Genomic DNA, 19,071 nt, shown 5'->3' with positions numbered 1-19,071 from the left:
TACACAATATTGGTAGTCCTCAAGTTATGACCGTAATTGTTCACAGAATTCACAGTCATAAGTCATTACAATTGTCAACCTGGATATCACATGGCCGGACCCAATTTTACAACTTTTATTGCAGGTGTTAAGCAAACATCGTGAGATAGTTGTTAAACTTGGGCACCATCTAACAAAATGTTAGGTTGGGCGCTAGCTAACAAAATGAAATTCAATGGTGAAAAAAGTAAAATTCAACATTTAGGCAAGAAAAACAAAATGCACAGTTAGAGTATATGTGGTACCTTGTTGAATAGTAGTAACTGTAGGATGCATCTTGGAGTCCTAGTGGACAACCATTGGACTGGCGGTGGACAACCAGCTGGTCTTTGAGCGTGCCGGAGCGCGGAAACCTGAAGACCAGCTGGCCGGTGTGCATATCTTTGTGAGTGCCGGAAACCCAAAGATTAGGTGGCCGGTGCTCCGGCGAGCATGAAGACCAGGTGGCCGGCATGTGCATGCACCCCACTAGCTGGTCTTTGCATTTTCCACACTCCAGCAGGTGCGAAGACCAGCATGCGCACACCGGAAACCAGAGGAGCAGCTGGCAATGGCGTGCATGCCCACAGAGAGGGCTCTGCTGCCACCTGAAAAAAGTAACTTAGAACCATTGCAGCATCTCCAGTCAAAAGTGTCATTTTGCAACTAGTATGTATTTAAGAAGGTTGCATCATCCCAGGGTCCAAAATGGGACTTGCTGCAGGACAACTTGCCATAGGATAATGAAACAAGTACAAACGTTAAATTAAATTAATTAATTTTGATGGAACCTTGATCAATAATAATAAAGAAAGCCAATCCAGAAATACAAGAGTTACAGTAATTTCGATGGGTTTGCAGCTATTGTAGTTTCAAAATCAGGTCATAAGTAACCAGTTGTAAGTTATGGATTACCTGTAATCACATTTACTTCAGTTTTAAAATACATTGCACATTCAGAGATAACTTTTTTCTTTCATGTTATGACAAGCCATTTTTAGTAAATCATTTACAAACTCATATTTATCTCAATCCTTGATTCCCACCCCCTCCTCCTTTCAGACTTTTTACAGTTTGCCTTCATGTATAATTAAATATATTAAGATTTGGTAACAAATCACAGCTTGTACAACCAACTGTGTAAAACTGAAATTGTGATTTAACACAATTTCAACAGAGGGATTAGGAGCCCACACAGGAAGAATAAACTTGAAGTTTCAATCACTAATTACCAATGGTTTACTCCTATCAATGAAATAGCTTTCTTTTTCAAAATATTTATGACACCTTCTTTACATTTGAAACCTCAGCAGGAAGCTGTCAGCTACCACAGAGCTAAAAAGAAACATAACTCAAAACTACATCTTTATTGTATTCTAGGGAATGGTAACCATAAGAGAGAGATGACAACTGCTGAGTGAGGTAGAAATACAAATTTATAACCAGCCAGATCTCAAATCTTTTGTGCTCTCCTTGCAGCTGTACCCTCTTTGAAAATTTGGATTTCTTATCTATCCCTCAGTGTCCAAATATGGTACAGTCTTTATATTATCTGAAGTCTTTGTTCACATAAGCCCACCACCGTAGGCTGAAAATTTTTAAGTCACTGAGTTCTAAATGTTGTCTTATAGTTGCCAGCGACCTATTGTTTACTGATATCAAACAAAAAATGTTTGCATTTTAAAAAAAAGTCACTGCCCATAAAATTCAGTAAAAATATTTAAATTTTCCCCTTGGTTAAATAAAAATGAAAATACTTACTGCAGTATTTTTTATACATGCTTCACATTTCATTCCGGTAAAATCAGAACATGCTGAAAAAAGAATTAAAAAATGGAAGGGAAAGTTTAAATCTGAAAGTTGTAATTTTCTGACAAAAATTTACAGATAGAGAAACAAAGGCTTTTTAGGTCCTAGAGAGTCAAAATTTCAGAGTGAATGAAATATATATAAATACGTCAAAAGCTAATTCTTTTCAGGATGCTAGGCTTTAGGAAGACTTTTGTTACATAAATTTCAAATACATCTAAATAAAGCACTGTTATTGAGTAGCAAAGTATATTTTATAGTAAATTCCAAAATTGTAACATAATAAATATGCTCAAAGTTAAGTTGCAAAGCATATTCAATGTATATCTGCAGTATTATATGAAAACAATAACTAGAAAAAATGAAAACAATATTTACAAACATTGTAAGCAGCATTTTCTAGTGAAAGACTTCTATAGAAGTCTTAAGAACTGCAACCATTTCAGGAAAATTTCCGTGTAAAGTCATTAAAGACTAACTTATATTTACAAATTTACAACATTTTGCTTGAGTATTTTAAATAGTTGATGTGACCCAAGAACTACAGAGTAACATAAAAGTAGACTGCCATGTCATAGGCAGATTAACATGCCTTTTTCATTCTGAAATTCCTCCCTTTCCTGCCCAACACCCACTTTTAACTATAAAAAACTCAAGCCACTTTGAATGACTTCTAGATCAGGTTTCACTGACACCCCCATTAACTGAACTAAGGACTGATGTACAGCCAATGTGGTGGGGAGAAGCAGAGATTTCAATCTCCTTGCCACCTTCCAAGAGCATCCTTCCACTGCTGCCACATTGGGAGGGAAAGGGCAGGATGAGGCAGACAGAGACAAAGCCCTTGTACTCTAGAGTCACTAGTTGGAGTACTAAACCAAGACTGCTTTGGGAAAAGAGAGCACCAGCTAAAAATATTTTTTTGTGGTTATCTACCAGGAAACCCTGGCAAAGTGGAACATGTTTCTCCATGCAAGGGAGAGTAGAATACCATCATGCCCAAGCAATAAAAGATGGTTGCAATCTGTATGCAGCCCCTGGCAGCTCCACTTTCCCCCTTGTATCCTGCTGCTTCGTTCTCCTTCGAGCCATCTCTTCAGAATCCCAAGGTGCTTTTTCCAAAAAGCAACTGCCTTTTTTTTTCTTTTGAAAACATTTCATTTACAATCCAATAAGTTTCCAGAACTAAAGAGGTTTCTTGGACGAGAAACAAAATATTTTCAAAAGAAAAAAAAAAACAAGTCAAGCTGCCTTTTGAAAAACGCACCTTTAGGACAACCATGATCTGGATGATTGAGAATCTTCACAGAACTCTCTGCAGAGGCATTTTTTATCCATCACCCAAGAGCTGTGCCTAGATGGGGGTTCCTGGGGTAATTCTCTTACTCCTTTTTGCATCAACGCCCCCCCTTCAATTCTGCACATCCCAAACGTGGTCCTGTTTCTGCCCCAAGCAGGCCACCTTCTGCCTGTGGCAGTCTTATAGTTGTACATTCTTGTCAAATTTAGTCTGCTTTCCATTAAAAATAATCTGAACCAATTTTTCAGGAAACAGTTATGAAATAAAGAGACATAGCTAATGGAAGACAAGACATAATTTTCCCTTAAAGAAAATTGCTAATAACATTTTTATTTATTGATAATTATAGAAAGAAAATAATAACTTGAGATGTTAAAATGTTTTTCTTATAATTGCTGTTAAGAATATAAGAAGCCATTCTGCATATATTTTTTATTTTTCCTGTTGCACTTTTAGCTTAGTTTTTCACTAAGTAAGAGTATTAACTCTTAATATTTTGTTGTTCAATAGCAACCAAACTCAATATTGATATTCTGATTAATATAAAATCCTGCAAGATAAGCAGCTGAAGTGAAACAGCAAAGAATGTCCTTCAATAAAGTGTTTAATACATTTAATTCATTGACATACTGTGAAACTATTCATAGACCTTGGAGACTTTTGTACCAATGTATGAAAAGGCTTGTGTTGTAGACCTTAAGGCAGATGAATCACATGACCATGACAATTAGAGTTCTTTGCCCTAATCCAGGCGTGTCCAAACTTGGCAACTTTAAGACTTGTGGACTTCAACTCCCAGAATTCCCCAGCCAGCAGACCTGAGCTGGCTGGGGAATTCTGGGAGTTGAAGTCCACAAGTCTTAAAGTTGCCAAGTTTGGACACCCCTGCCCTAATCCATCAACTCAAAAAAGAAAAATGTTCAATATTCATATTTTTAAAAGAAATCTATTAGGGTTGAATAAGCTACAAATTACTACAAAATAAAAATCAGCTCTTTAATAAATTAGAACTTAAAATGCTTAACTCTCATGCTATGACTAACAGCACCTTCATATATTTTAATCCAGAAATGTTATTAGAGTGGTAAATAAAATCCCTCCCTCAACTAGTCCTAAAGTGTCACATATGCCTGCTCTTACATTTTAAAATACCTACAATAAACTCAGCTTCAAATCCATAATACCCTGTCTAATTCAGTTGTAACCATTTTGTGGAAAATATAGGAAGCGCCACCTGCAATAAAACCAGGAGCTCCTGTGGGAGTTTCAGTTAAATCATCCTCTTATAAGAGGAATGTCATTTCCACAACCTCTTAAAAGAAAAGGCACCGAACCCCGAAGGCCCAGGTTATTCTGAGTGTTAATTGTAACCATCTGATGCGCACTGAAATTAAGACTGATTAATTGAGCTTGAGGTTCGTGGAGGTTAGAGTTAACAGAGGAGGCCATAGAAGTCTGTGGAGAAAACAATATAGGAGCAGGCACTGCATCCAAGAAAATGTTTAGGTCAAAGTAAATGATAAAACCAGGTTACTAGAAAGGATGTTCATCTGTAAAAAACAGAAGGGGGTTTAGTACGATTATAGCAGATTATTTTTAAGACAGCTGGGGCGGGGCGAGTCTGCTAATGTAGGAAAAGACTTTACATCCCGAGGCAAAAGTTCCTGACCCTCGTTACCTCCGGAGCCATCAGCTTTGCGACTCCCAAAATGCCCAGCCAGTAAGAACGGAACTCGACTCCCCCCCCCCATCTGCAAGATGCCCCTCCGCCAGTGGAAAACGGGGGTAAAAACGCCAATATCCTGAAATTTCTAGAACTCGGGAAATATGGACGCCGAGAGAAGCGGGACGGGAAAAGGAGTCTCTCCCCACCGCCGAAGAGCTGCACATGAGGCGGGAAAGGAAGCCGAGCCATACTCCCTCTCCCGCAATGCACTCCCACACCCCGCGCCCAAACAGGGAGACGGGACCGCTCCTCGCTTACACGGACCAGGAGTCGGCGAAGGGGACGTCGTGTACAGTCCCATCGTCGGGCAGAGGCATAGCAAGACGCACAGAATGGCCAAAGTCCAGAAACGCTGCCAGCAGGCCATGGTCACCGCCATCGATTCACCCAATGCAAAGCCGACAAGCCACACACTCCTCCGCCCACCTACTCCCATAGAATTCAGGGAGAACTTATTTCCTGATTCGCGCAAGCGCACTTTAACAGCGTGGGAAACGCCCAGGCCTCCCTGGGCGAATAAGATCTCTCGTCATCGCCCACGTGACCCTGATGCGTTGTGGGGGGGGTTTCCTTTCCTCTCTCGCGCGCTTTCGGTTCGCCGCGCCGTTTCTAGAAATGGATGATAATGGGGGGGGGGCGAGCGGGCGGGGGAATCTTTGGCTGTGCTGTAAATAAGGTGGGTGGCGGGCTGTACGAACTATTTCTATTGGGCAGTGCTTCTCATCTTCAGTAACTTAGAGGGATGGACTTCAACTCCCAGAATTCCTCAGTCAGTATGGTGGATCTGGGAATTGAAGTGCGTTCCTCTTAAAGTCCTAGCGGTGTTTGAGAAACTCTGCGTGCTGACTGGGGAACTCTGGGAGTTGAGGTCACGTATTTTAAAGTTGCAGGCGTTGAGAAACGCACTTAGATGACGTATATTACGGAGACCATAAATTTCGTTGGTGGAAAATCTCTTTTAACATCAGGATTACCTAATTCAGTGCTTTCAGCACTTGATATCTGAGACTGATGTGAATTACAAACCTCACGCAAGGTCCCATTTAATAGTTTGCCTGACAAAAAACCTTAAAAGAATTCTTAAGTTTTTTCATTATTTTCAAACTCTTTGCTACCGCCTTATAAAGATTCAACTCTGATTCTGAACCTATATGGCTATGATCTTCCCCCACCCCCCACCCCAATCATAGGAGTTAGTTTGAAGGAAATATGAACAAGGGCTTCCATTGTCAATTAGTGCAAACTCTTTTGTTGTTAGTTGCGAAGTCTTGTCGACCCATCACAACCCGATGGACAACGTTCCTCCAGACCTTCCTGTCCTCTACCATCCTCTGGCGTCCATTTAATCTCATGCCTACTGCTTTGGTGACTCCATCCAGCCACTTCATTCTCTGTTGTCCCCTTCTTCTTTTGCCCTCAATCTTTCTCAGCATTAGGCTCTTCTCCAGTGAGTCCTTTCTTCTCATTGGGTAGCCAAAGTATTTGAGCTTCATCTTCAGGATCTGGCCTTCTAAAGAGCAGTAAGTGTTGATCTCCTCTAGGACTGACCGGTTTAATCGCCTTGCAGTCCAAGGGACTCGCAGGAGTCTTCTCCAGCACCATAGTTCAAAGGCCTTAATTCTTTGACACTATGGGGTTGTGGTAATTGAATTTCTCTGTGATGTGCCTTGCTTAACCGTTTCATACAAATGACTGTGATTCTGTGCCTAATTGTGGTCATAAATCTACAAATCTTTAGCAATTGTTCAGTTAGGACTGTGGTAACTTTGCAATCGACCCTGGCACTTATGACATTCACAGGTCTGTAAAGCAATGGAAAGCTGATTTAAGATTCTAAGCTGGGTTGTGATTTCACTAAGTGACCGTTTTACTTAATGACTGAATTACCTGTCCCAATTGTAGTTGCTAAATAACTACAAATCTTTAACTGCTACCTTTTGACTCACTCCCACTTCCAAAAACCTAATCAGAATACTTGAATTTGTACTATTACAATGAAGATGACTTTTCTATATGTCAACAAAATATTGTCACCCTTTGCAAAATAATGTTTTATTTTTTTTAATTAAAAATACACACTTTACATAAAAACATATACTATAAGATATTATTAAATGTCAAAAGCAGAATTCTTCACAGGAGGCAACTCTGATTAAATACACTTCCATGCAACACAAAGATAAACTTTATTCTAAAATGAGTTGTGGGATTCACATCCAAAATTTTGCATTTGAAAAATTACTCTTATTTAAATCATGCCAGACAAGATAAAATTCAAAAGAAACAGATCAATGTTATATCCAAGTCACAGTTCAATAGCTTCTGCATGCACAAGCAGTCAGCACTGTCAAAAAGTCCATTTATAATAAATATTTCATTAAGAAAATATACAAAGCCTAACTAGACAAGCAATTCAATTTCTCTTCAACATCAGTGAGGGATGTTGTCTACCCACATAAGGTGATTAGCTGGAGGATGGGGCAGAGGGCACAGAGCTATTACTCTGATGCCACTTAACATGCTGGCACTGATGGTAACTTTCTCATTTTGCTTAGAAGCCTTATACTCTTAAAACAGAAAAGCAATATGGGCAGTACTGAGCTTCAGATTTAGTGATGTAAACCAGAGGTGATATTCAGCAGGTTCTGACCAGTTCTGGAGAACCGATAGCGGAAATTTTGAGTAGTTCAGAGAACCGGTAAATACCACCTCTGACTGCCCCTGCCCCCATTTATTCTCTGCCTCTGGAGTCCCAGCCGATCAGGAGGGAATGGGGATATTGCAGTAACATTCCCCTGGAGTGGGGTGGGAATGGAGATTTTACAATATCCTTCCCCTGCCACGCCCAGCAAGCCATGTCATGTCCAGCAAGCCACACCCCCAGTAGTAAAAAGTTTTGAATCCTACCGATGTAGACCACAGATAACCGAGCAAGGTTTGATTGGGTTCCTGACATTATAGCCAGTCAGGACATATATAAAGGCTACAAAATTATATTGTTTTATATAATTTTATTAACTGTATGGCTATAAAAACGAGTAGTCAGCCCCTGTTCAGTTGCCTGTGGTCCATGTGGCAGAGAATTTTGTCTCTGAAGATGGTTGGTAAAATATCAGGAAATCTGTTCCCTAACGTCACTAAATCTTGAAGCTCAATACTGTTAAACAGATACTGGCTGTGAAAACCTATCCCCGGAAAAGGAAGTTAGTATTTGCAGAATCCCAGTACATTGAGTTAAAATCCATTAAAAAATGGCTTTAATATAGAACAGCCATCTATGGAGTCATGACCAAACTGAAGCACAGCAATCCTGCAAAGCATTATCTGAGTCATCTTCTTCAGATATTCAAAGCACCAGCCATAATACAAAGTATATCAACCACCATTTCAATCAAACTCACCCGGTTCCCGAAAGATCATCCTGACATACTTTCTTTCAGGGAACTTGAGCTAACAGAGTACGTAATGGAGTATTTATTTTGGAAAATAGTTCCAGAGAGTTTGTGGCTATATCCATGGCAACTCAATCAATAGAGTAATTTCTTTTGCATACATTCAATTGTGTCTAATTATCAGAAACTGCCTGGACAAGTCCCTGAAATTTTCAAGATTTCAAAAGTGGCTTGCCATTGCCTCTTTCCTAGGGCTGAAAGACCAAGTTCGCCCAGCTGGCTTTGTGCCTAAGGTGGGACTAGAACTCACAGTCTCCTGGTCTCCTTGATAACTACTACACAATATCCTTAACAAAGGGTAAAACAGAGCCTTTAAGCTAAGTACATCAGTCCCATCATTTATATTGCATGATGTAACTGATACTTTGTATGCTAATTGTTTTCATACCTCCTTTGTTATTTATACAAGGAGCTTGTATATTATTCATAGGACGTCCTTTAATTTTTCCTGCAAAAACAACTCTGAGGTAGGAAGCCTGAGAAAGAATGACTAGTTCAAAATCACCCATCAAGTTTCTAAAACTAATCTGAGTCTTCTCACTCGTAATCCTACTCATTAGTAAAATAAGAATTGCAGAATGAGTAATCAGAACACATTTCCTTAAGATTTCCAAATTCTCCAAAAGACAATAGAAACTTAATACCTGAATGGGAGAACTGAAGAAGAAGCAATGTTATATGTTTGTCATTAATATAACATATAACTTAAAACCTGCTCTGCATTTTGAAGCTGTTTTTATGTGTAATTCTCATTAATTGCCGCTATTTGAAGGGAATTGTACTCACTTCCCATTTATGAATTTCATTTAAGTGCAAATATAAACCCTTTATAACATTGAATTTTTAGTTGTAAACAGTGCAAATATCATTGCTAAGAGTGTTACACACTCAATATTTCTGAGAAATTCCTGATACAAAACAAAGTTATCAATGACTCAGGTTGATGTGCATATAATTGTAATGGTAAATGCAAAATAAACATTAATACAGAACAATTTCCAATAATTTACCTAAAGAAATAGAGATCATAAACAAAACTTTGCTTTCTTCAATTGTTTACTATTTTACTGTTTAAATCAAATTAAAAAATAATATTCTTAGAAACCAATAAGAAAGATACTAAATTTAATTTAATTTCCAGAATATGCTTAAAAGCTTTTGTAAATTCTTATTCACTTAAAAAGAGATCAAATAGTATACTTTAAATTTCATATCTGTTTCTGGTACTACTTAGAAAACAGTAAAGGGGGGGGGGGAGGGAAATCCTACTGAAAGCATAGCCTCCTGCATAAGAAAATAAAGTGAGATCTACAACCAAGCCAATATGCATGTAACAATACAGCAAGTGTTTTTAATGATAATCTCATCTTCAAAAGTATAATATTATGTAAAAATATTCTATACCCAGTATAATTTATTTGGAACATGGCTTTCAGGAAACCACTTATAAAAAGTAGCCCATAAATGGAATTCTCTACTTTAAGAAAAATCTAAAATCAGAAAGGAATTTTTCAATAGAATAGGAGGATTTTCTTCTATGTTAACAAATATTTAGAATACTTATTATTTTAATTAGAAAGAAAAAACTCACATTAGTTATAAAAATATTTGATAATAAAAGGATATATATACCATGGTAGCATAAACCCTTAGGCAATTGCAGTCCAACTTTTGACTTTGCCCCCATAATAAATCCTGAGACTATTCTGATATTGATGTTACCTTACTCATATGTTTTGTCTGTAAAAAGACTTTTACATAATTTCTTTTGTTGGAAAAAGGAAGTTTTAACATTTTTTTTAACAAAACAATTTTTTTAGGCAATGTAGTTTTACTCCTGCTTTATGCTTTTTTAGAAATGGTAATCTTTATAGGAACAAAGTTAACAAACATTAAAAAAATGTTGACAAATATATTTTGTATGTGCAAAATGAAACACAAGAATAGACACAGGATTGAATGTGTGCATAAACTATTACTGTGCATACTGAATGTCAAACTATTATAAGTAGTCCTCAAGTTACGACCACAATTAAGTCCAAAATTTATGTTATTAAGATGTTTAAGTGAGTTTTGCCTCAATTTATGACCTTTTTTGCCACAGTTGTTAAGTGAATCACTTCAATTGATAAGTTAGTTAAGTGAATTGGCTTCCTAATTGACTTTGCTTCTGAGAAGTTCACAAAATCTGACCACATGACCTTGAGACACAGCATCGGTCATAAGTATGAAACAGTTATTGCAGTTATAAAATGTGACCAGATTGGATTTTACAACCATTTTTGCAATGCTTAAGTGAATCACCATAGTTAAGTAATTCATGTGATCATTAAGCAGATCCACCATGCCCAATGGACATTTTAAATTGAAATCAGTTGGGAAGATAAAAAATTGTGATCACATGCCTGCAGGATGCAGCAGCAGTCGTAAATGCAAGCCGATAGCCAAGAACCCAAATTGCGATCACATGACCACAAGGGTGGTGTGCCAGACATTAAGCACAGGTTGTAAATTATTTTTTTCTGGCTATTGTAACTTTGAACCATTGTTAAACAAACAGTCGTAAGTTAAGGACTATCTGTACTTAACTGTTTCACATACTGGAAGACAAACAGCACAATAGCATTTTCTGTACTATATTTTATGGAAGAAACTTGAGTTCTGTAAAAGTAAGAGGATACTACTAAAGTTTGTTGTTTATAAACTTACAAAAACTGCTGGTTTCAGAGGTCCTTAAAAATTTGCAGTTGCTTCTAGAATTTCAGCCTGCTCATTCCCATTTCCTATCAATCTAAGTAATGGAAGTAAAAGTCACCAAACTATACACACCCTTGCTATAGTTGCAGAAGTTGCTAAGCTGTGGGAAAGCACTTAACTTGTAAATGGGGGAGAATACGCAAAGGGATGTTTGGCTTTCTTGACCCATTCTTTTAAGAAGTACACGTCACCACAGGGATGTCAATTTCAATGGCAGAGTGCCGTGATCGCGCAGCATATGGCTGGGAAGCATAGCTGTGCACACTAGGGGCATGTGAATATAGAGGCTGCCAGAAAGGGGAAGGTAGGGTCTTGCATGCACAGTACCAGAGGCATAAGAGAATAGCTGTAAATAATAAGCCACCTGCACTGGCAATAGCAATGTAAACAGAAATGTCAAAGGTGAAAACAGGCTCATATTTTTGATTCAGCTCTCTATTATAAAAGATGACCCAAACTGACGGTATCAGGCAAATGACGCAAGCAAGAAGAAAGAAAAGGCCGGCCACAAGATGGCAGCCTGCAGTATTGATGAGGCATCTGACCTGCTTGATGTTGGGCACGGTGGATACACAGGCTGTGTTACACATGCCAATTAAACAGAGAAAAAGGGCCAAGACAGTGGTCAACATGCTAATGGGAAGCGCCAACTGGAGGACACGCAAATCTAGCTGGTCAACTGCTGTGTACCACTCTCTGTCATAAATGACACAGTCTTTGCTCCCATCAAAGCGAACACACTTAATCCACAGCCCAGTGTAAACGGTCACGTTCTTTTCATTTTTGTTAAAGGTGTAGAGTCGCATTTGTCTCCAGTTTGGAAGCAGTGCAGCAGCAATGAGTCCCGATAAAGCAGCTGTTCCAGAGAGGAAGGCTAGGACCGTCGCAGCATGAACGTCCCGGCAGCCCATTGCAATGGGTGAAAAAGGTTCCTGGAAAAATTGGGAAAGAGCACCAACGAAACTTGTATGAAGAATTCATTTTGGTGTGATGAAAAACCAAGAAGAAATGGTGGATACAGCTGACCTTTGCAGTAAATGATTCAATGTTATCAGCGTATCACCTAATAGCATTGGTAATCCTCGACTTATGGAACCATAGTGGAACCTGCCCATTTACAGCTGCAGCTCACAATGGCTAACTCATGTAATGATCTCCCATTCTTATTCTCACCAATGCACTGTTACAGCTTGGGTGCCCTAGTGGTGAGGAAGGCACTTGGAGGCCTTGTACAGGCCCAGATCTGCCTGCTCCGGGCCTTCCAAGCTCCCCACGCCATTCCTGAAGCATCTGGTGCTCCACTCTCTGTCCCTCGGGATTCCTGGTCAGTCAGCCCCAGTCAGTAACCCACCTAGTTATCTGCAGGATCGCATCCTACCACACACGTCCCTGCGACCTATCCGCTCACACAGGGAGGGACTCCTTCTGGTGCCGTCCGCTAGGCAATGCCAGCGGGCGACACCTAGGAGTAGGTCCTTCTCTGTGATGGGCCCAACCCTCTGGAATGACCTCCTCCCTGATATTCGAACTACCACCGACCTCCGTTCCTTCCGTCAAAAATTAAAGACTCACCTATTTCAATCAGCTGGCCTGGCACTCTCTTAGTTTTATCTCTTGGGGATATATTTTAATTGGGTTTGGGTATTTTAATTGGGGATGTTTTTAGGGTTTTTATAATATATTTATTTCTTGTACAGCCTTATCTCCTCCACCCAAATGTATTTAACTGTTTTATATTATTGTATTTTTATCTGCATTTGACTGTACACCGCCCCGAGTCCCTTTTTGGGAGAGGGGGCGGTTTAGAAATCCAAGAAATAAATAAAAATAAATAAATAAATAAGGGAGCTTAAAGGAGCCACTGGTGCACAAAGGACAGGTAGAGCCTGTAGGTCAATGATGGCTAACCTTTTTATCATTGTGTGCCAAAAATATGCGTGTGCACACCCATATTGCAATGCGTGCATGCATCCATAATGCACTGCACGCGCACACCCATAATGAAATGCATGCACAACCAACACGCATGCCCAAACCCCCGCGCCTGCATGTGCGACTGCCCCATGTGCACCCCGCCCTCCATGCATGCGTGCATGATCCCTGCACATGAGTGTGACCCCCATGTATGCGTGGCAGAGACCCCAAAACCCAGTTGGCTGATGGGAGGTGCATATGCATGTGCGGTGGAGCTGAGCTGGGATGATGATGGTTCGCATGCCCGCAGAGATGCACGCGTGCCATAGCTTTCCCATCAGGGCTGTAGGCCAATGGGATACTTCCCATCCAGCAATTTAAAGGATTTGCAGGATTTGGCCTGTTTCCAGCCAGGCCACTTAAGACAGCCTAAAACTGGGCATTGGAAGCCACCAGAGCAGGAAACTGTTAAGTCTTTTATTAGGCTCAGTCTACTTCTTATCCAGCATCCCAGGCACTTGCAAGTCTTGACCCTACTCCACATTCAGCTCCAGGCCCCAACAGCATCGAACTTACCTTTTTGGTGTTTTTGCAAAGGAGCCTGGCTGATGCAATGCAAGACTCAGCTTTCTTGCAAAACTGCTGGCTTCAAGGCAACTTCATTCTATTCCACAAGCAAGCAGTACTGCTCAAAAGACTGTTGGGATTTTTTAAGGAGGCTCCACAAATAAACAGAGCACAGCTAAGCTTTGGAGAAGACTGAGGCTTTCAGGGACCCAACAGGATAGGTGCGAGAGATAGCTTTCGGGGAAGGGGGGCACGGCAGTTTCCTGTGGTTGGTCATAAGGGTGAATAATGGCAGGGGCATAAATACCTTTGGATGGTCTGTCGTAGCTTCAAGCAATCCAAGCTGTAAGTCAATGACTACCTATAATATATTAAATTTGGTCACAAAAAGTAATGCAAATAATCAATATAATTATTTGAACCGGTTTCTTAAGAGCCACAACCCTTATTTACTTACTGAAAATAAGGTCAAGTGAATTAAATTGACTGTCAAGTAAATGAGCAAATTAAATAAGTTTCTACTTCTTGATCTACATTCAATCATATTCAACCATTTAATGGCAAAGGAATGTAATTTTAATACAAAAAGTTATGTTACACTAAAATAATTCCAAAAAAAAAGTAAAAACTGACTCAATTACTGAACACTTGTCTATTTGTAATTTTAGCTATTAGTACAAGCACATACAGAATTTGCTATCTGACTTTTTAATTAAAACTAATTTGCACTGGTCAAAACCTAACCATGTTATTATCAGTTAAGATATAAGCCAAGGTAAGTACTATTCCTCAGCCCTGAGAATGGAATTTAACTTAAAGGTGTAATTAAATTCAGATTAATAGAAGAACTCACATATGTAGACCAATGTTTCTAGAGCAAACATAGCTTTATTTTGAGTCAGTGGCCATGTTTGCATACATTTATAAGATAGGATTCCATTGAAATTCAATTTATCATTAATAAGCTGAATACTAGCATACTTAGGCCATTCACTTGCATTTTGCTCCTCGCATTTGCATGACAGTTAAACATGCAGAAAAACAGCAGCTTAGAATGATGCCCAAACTCACCCTGGAATGTTTATTCTGCATGAATGCAAAAGAGTGCAGTTAACCATAGCAACTCTAAAATACTTCAATTCCATTTTAAAAAGTACATTCTTGTTTCTTAAGTTTTCTTTTCATTAATCTGTTGCATTGGCAAACTTCTTTTTGAAATGCCTGGCCCTTTACTATTTTCAATAGATACATTTCCAATTTACAATATTGCTCTATCCAGATGCATAGCTGTCCTGGAGTTGTGCACTTAAACTAGACATAACTTAAATATTACACTGAAGGAGAGCTGTCACAGTCATTTTTAGCATTCACGATAAGCTGGTGAATCCCTGTAACATAATTTTGGATCAGATGACTTAAAAACACTTTCCTCTCAATTGTTTCACTCACATTTTGATATATCTGTGGTACAGAATACGAACTGAAACTAAGATGCTACGCTCTTCAATTTATCCTGCAAGTGCTAAAATCAATGAAACTGACAACCACCAACTCTTACATAAAGAAAACATATTTTAAACAAATTTGTGTCTTCAGGCAAAATATCTAATGTAGATACTAACTCTATAAGAATAAGTAGCATCAACATATCCTTCATTATCTTTCTCCAAACAGTATTTTCTCAAAGGCAATATTTTAGGTGAACACTTTATTCTGCTCATGCTCCTCAACATTACGTTGAAGGCACATTCAAAAATGAGTTTGTATTGTTTGCAAGCAGCAAATTCAAATGTCTCAGTAAGATATACTTTTTCTTAATTTCCAGTTGCAAGAATGGTGTGGATACCCGTAAATATATTGTAGAGATATATCCATACAGAGAATCCAATGCCAAGTATGTAAAGCATTGCATAGACATCCAGTCCCTAAATATAGTAAAATGCAGTTGCCACTCTTTAACACAGGAAACATGTATCTTAACATACTGAAAATAAATTATTTTCATTAAGCTTTTCTATAGCTTCATGTATCTACCATTGTCCTTAAACTGGTCATCTGCCCCAAAAAATCCCAACAGTCATTCATAATTCTAAGTATTAGAATTATGAAGTATTCAAAATCATTGAAAGAGCATAAAAATACACACGTTTTCAACATAATATATCTCAAATCAGAGTATGGAACCAAAATACACACACAGGCTATGCATACCTCATTCAGCCCCCAATCAGTTCTATACAGTATATGATTAACAAAGCTAAGAAAACATATTGCAATATAGTAAGACACTTACTTGTACACTGTATCTAACTTTCTTCAGTTCCAATTACTGTAATCAAGAAAAATTTAAAATCATTATCAAACTGAAACATTTAAAAAGAACTAAAAAACAATACAAAATATTGTATTTTGTTTACATTACTGTCTATGGCTAAGATGGTGAAAAAAACTCAGTCAGTTACAGTAGATGAGTTAAATTACGATTCAGGACAACATATAAATACCTATTTGAAACATGCAATTAAGAGACAATATAATTAGAGTTCTATCAGCCAACTTGATTCATCCTCTGACTCAAAGCAGCCAATCAGAACATTTGTAAAGACTATTTAAAGATAGGGGTGTTGCCCTTCACAAATTTAGCCAGTTTTAATTAAGTTCATATAAATCAGATTCCATGACAACTTGTGGCATCAAATCTTACAAAACGCTAACTATATTTTTTTCCTCATCTATCCCATCAAATATTTTCATACAATGGCCCCTAATTTTAAAGAATTGTAAAAACTGTTTTCTTCCAAGTATTAGAATATTTGGCTTACGGGGAATATGCTCTACTAGGCAGGCAACAAGACTGCAATTCCCATCCGCCTCCCTTATCATTCAAACCAGCCATGCTGGTTTGAAATTCTGGATCTTGTGCTTCAGGAACATCATTGTTATCACAATTACCCAATTTTGCATTGGCAGATAAGCCTCTGACACTCAATGAGGCAGAGCTGCAGTATAAGTATAACAAACAATCGTAATAATCATTATACAATCGCATTTCATAGAAATGAACAATACACCGATAAAAAAATGACAATCCTTAGCGGTCTGGACCGGCAGGAAGAAAGCTCATTAATGTATAATGAAAATTATACATTTATTGATAAACAGATAGGCGGACAGACAGCAAATCTCCCCTTTCTAACCCGCCTCCCACGCACAATGCACAGACTTACAAATACCGAATCCATCTTCGATCCCTCGGATTTTCAGGAAGTGGCTGCCTTTTCCAGGTCTGCCCAAAGCTTCCTGGGACTGTAGTTTGTCTCCACAGTTCTCTTAGTTTCCAGGTGCTTCCAAAGACTACAATTCCCAAGATCCTCCTTTAATACTGAAGTCTACACCTCCCGGCTGTAATTGAGATTGTCTTTTGAGGACCGAATCGGGGTTAATTGCCAAAAGGAAGCAGTTTGCGTGAAATGAGCTATCGCCTTCGAGATTTTTAGTTGTTAGGATTGTTTTAACCCAGTTTTTTTTAACAAGCCAGTGTGAATTCTGCGAATGGATTTTTACCCTAAAATTATTAAAATGGATGTCTAATTACAAAATATACAAAAATGACAGTATTTCTTTAGAGTCTTTGTGACGCTTTAAGTTTCATTTGGAAGAGGTGTTTTTAATGAACATTAATACCATTATCGTTAGGACAAAAAACAGTTCCATTCCTGCAATGCATCCGTGGATTGATTGCTCTTGAGCTGTTAGATCTCACAACTCTAGTTTGAACTGACAATAGCCAAGTTTTAAAGCAGTAGCTGATTTGGCATTAGAAAGACAGCAAGCTGCTCATGTTTAAAAAGGAAACGCATGCACAGCCAAATCTTGGATCTAGGAAAAATTGACATGACATTTTATAGGAAAGTAAAATGGGAAGGCCAGCTCACACAAATCTGAATATGGTGCAACGGGTATTCTTGATTTTCAGCAACTATAATCAGAGGGATGGTTGCCAAAAAGGAATAAAAATCTACCGGCCCTGGGCCTTCATTTTACTCATCTCTGCCTTCAGAGAATTTACAGCATAACTAGATGAAAGTTTATTCAGAAGCTAGATCTACTGGCTAGATAAAACCAGCCATTATATATCTAATGAGCCACAGGTTATGGCAGCGATGGCGAACCTTTTTTGGCTCGCGTGCCACAAGTGGGGGGAACGCGGGGGGGTCATGTGCAGGCATGCCACACCCATAATGCAATGCGCGCGCCCCAGTGCGCATCCGTGCACAACGCCTCCCCCCATTTTTACATGCTTTTTTCGCCTTCCCCGGGCTCCAGAGGCTTTATAGGAGACTGGTGAGGGCGAAAAGAGCCTCCCCCGCCCCCCCCGGAGGCCCTGCGGAGGCTTCAGGGAACGTCCCGAGGTTTCCCTGAAACCTTCAGAACGCTTAAAACCACCCTCCGAGCAACCCGGAAGTGACTTCCGGGTTGCTCGGAGGGTGGTTTTAAGCGCTTCGAAGGCTTCAGGGAAGCCTCGGGACGGTCCCTGAACAGGCATGAGACGTGTGTCTCCATCGCCCGGGCCTGGATCGCCTCCGCCGCGCGGCGCCTCGGGCCCGGCGTCCTTGCACCGCTCCGCCCAGCCTCGGCGCGCTCGCCAGGGCCTGGCCTTCACATTGCCGCCGCCGCCGCCAGGACGGGCTCGGCTGAAGGGAAGTCCATCGGGCCTCGGCCGCGCCGCCCTCGCCTCCTCCTCCTCTAGCCGCGCCACACCAGGCAGGCCGCGCAGCCACCTCGATCCCGGCCTCGGGCGGCCCCGCGCCGCATCGTGCTCAGCCCCGTGGGCGGCTCCGTCCTCGGAGCTCAGCTGCCTGCCGCCTTTCCCCTCCTTTGTCTCGCAGCCGGGGCGGCCTGCCGCCGAGTTGCGACTATTGCCACCGCCGCTGCCGCCGTTCACGGTACCCGCCTCTCGCCCTCTTCCTCCGGTCGGCAGGTTCCGACTCGTTCGCTGCCTGCTGGGCCCCACGTTCGAGCCAGAGGGGGAAAGGAGGAGAAGGAGGACAACAAAGCCCCCTTCGCTTTCCCCCTCCCCCTCCCTTTCGGCTTAACCCTTGCGACGCCCGTGCAAAGCCCCGAGGGGACGGATTCCTGTGCAGGACGCATGGCAGGAAGGCTATAGAGTCCCCCCCTCCCTCCGCCGTCCGGACGGTCCCTGAAGCCTTCGGAACGCTTAAAACGACCCTCCGAGCAACCCGGAAGTCACTTCTGGTTTGCTCGGAGGGTGGTTTTAAGCACTCCAAAGGCGTCAGGGAAGCCTCCGGACATTCCCTGAAGCCTCCAGGGTGGGGGGCAGAGGAGGCTCTTTTCGCCCTCCCCAGGCTCCTATAAAGGCTCTGGAGCCTGGGGAAGGCGAAAAATAGCTTTTAAAAAGGTGAACTCAGCTGGCCAGCGCGCACATGCGCGCTGGCCACCTGACAGGGCAGCGCCTCGTGTGCCACTTGTGGCACGCGTGCCATAGGTTCGCCATCACGGGGTTATGG

The 19,071-nt window shown here is 40.5% G+C and overlaps 2 protein-coding genes across 2 annotated transcripts in view; both read right to left on the bottom strand.

Annotated features, from left to right (window-relative positions):
• The window catches only part of LOC309401938 (pituitary tumor-transforming gene 1 protein-interacting protein-like), a 31,545-nt gene extending 26,194 nt beyond the window's left edge, over positions 1-5,351 (bottom strand). The window contains exons 1-2 of the mRNA XM_081971317.1: positions 5,112-5,351; positions 1,780-1,832 (exon numbers count right to left, since the gene is read on the bottom strand). Of these exons, the coding sequence (XP_081827443.1) occupies positions 1,780-1,832; positions 5,112-5,289 (231 nt within the window). The 5' untranslated portion in view covers positions 5,290-5,351. The remainder of the gene's footprint in view (positions 1-1,779; positions 1,833-5,111) is intronic.
• A 1,537-nt stretch (positions 5,352-6,888) lies between these two features.
• Positions 6,889-17,790, bottom strand: CLDN12 (claudin 12). The gene is made up of 4 exons (XM_081932266.1): positions 16,771-17,790; positions 15,837-15,872; positions 13,851-13,904; positions 6,889-11,994 (listed from the first exon to the last, which is right to left on the bottom strand). The coding sequence occupies exon 4, from the start codon at positions 11,971-11,973 to the stop codon at positions 11,236-11,238; it is 738 nt and encodes a 245-aa protein (XP_081788392.1). The 5' UTR covers positions 11,974-11,994; positions 13,851-13,904; positions 15,837-15,872; positions 16,771-17,790; the 3' UTR covers positions 6,889-11,235.
• Between the last annotated feature and the right edge of the window lie 1,281 nt (positions 17,791-19,071).

Source organism: Natrix helvetica, assembly GCF_964273705.1.
Source record: "Natrix helvetica genome assembly, chromosome: Z".
Classification (NCBI taxonomy): domain Eukaryota; kingdom Metazoa; phylum Chordata; class Lepidosauria; order Squamata; family Natricidae; genus Natrix; species Natrix helvetica.
This window is presented reverse-complemented; position numbering and strand designations above follow the sequence as displayed.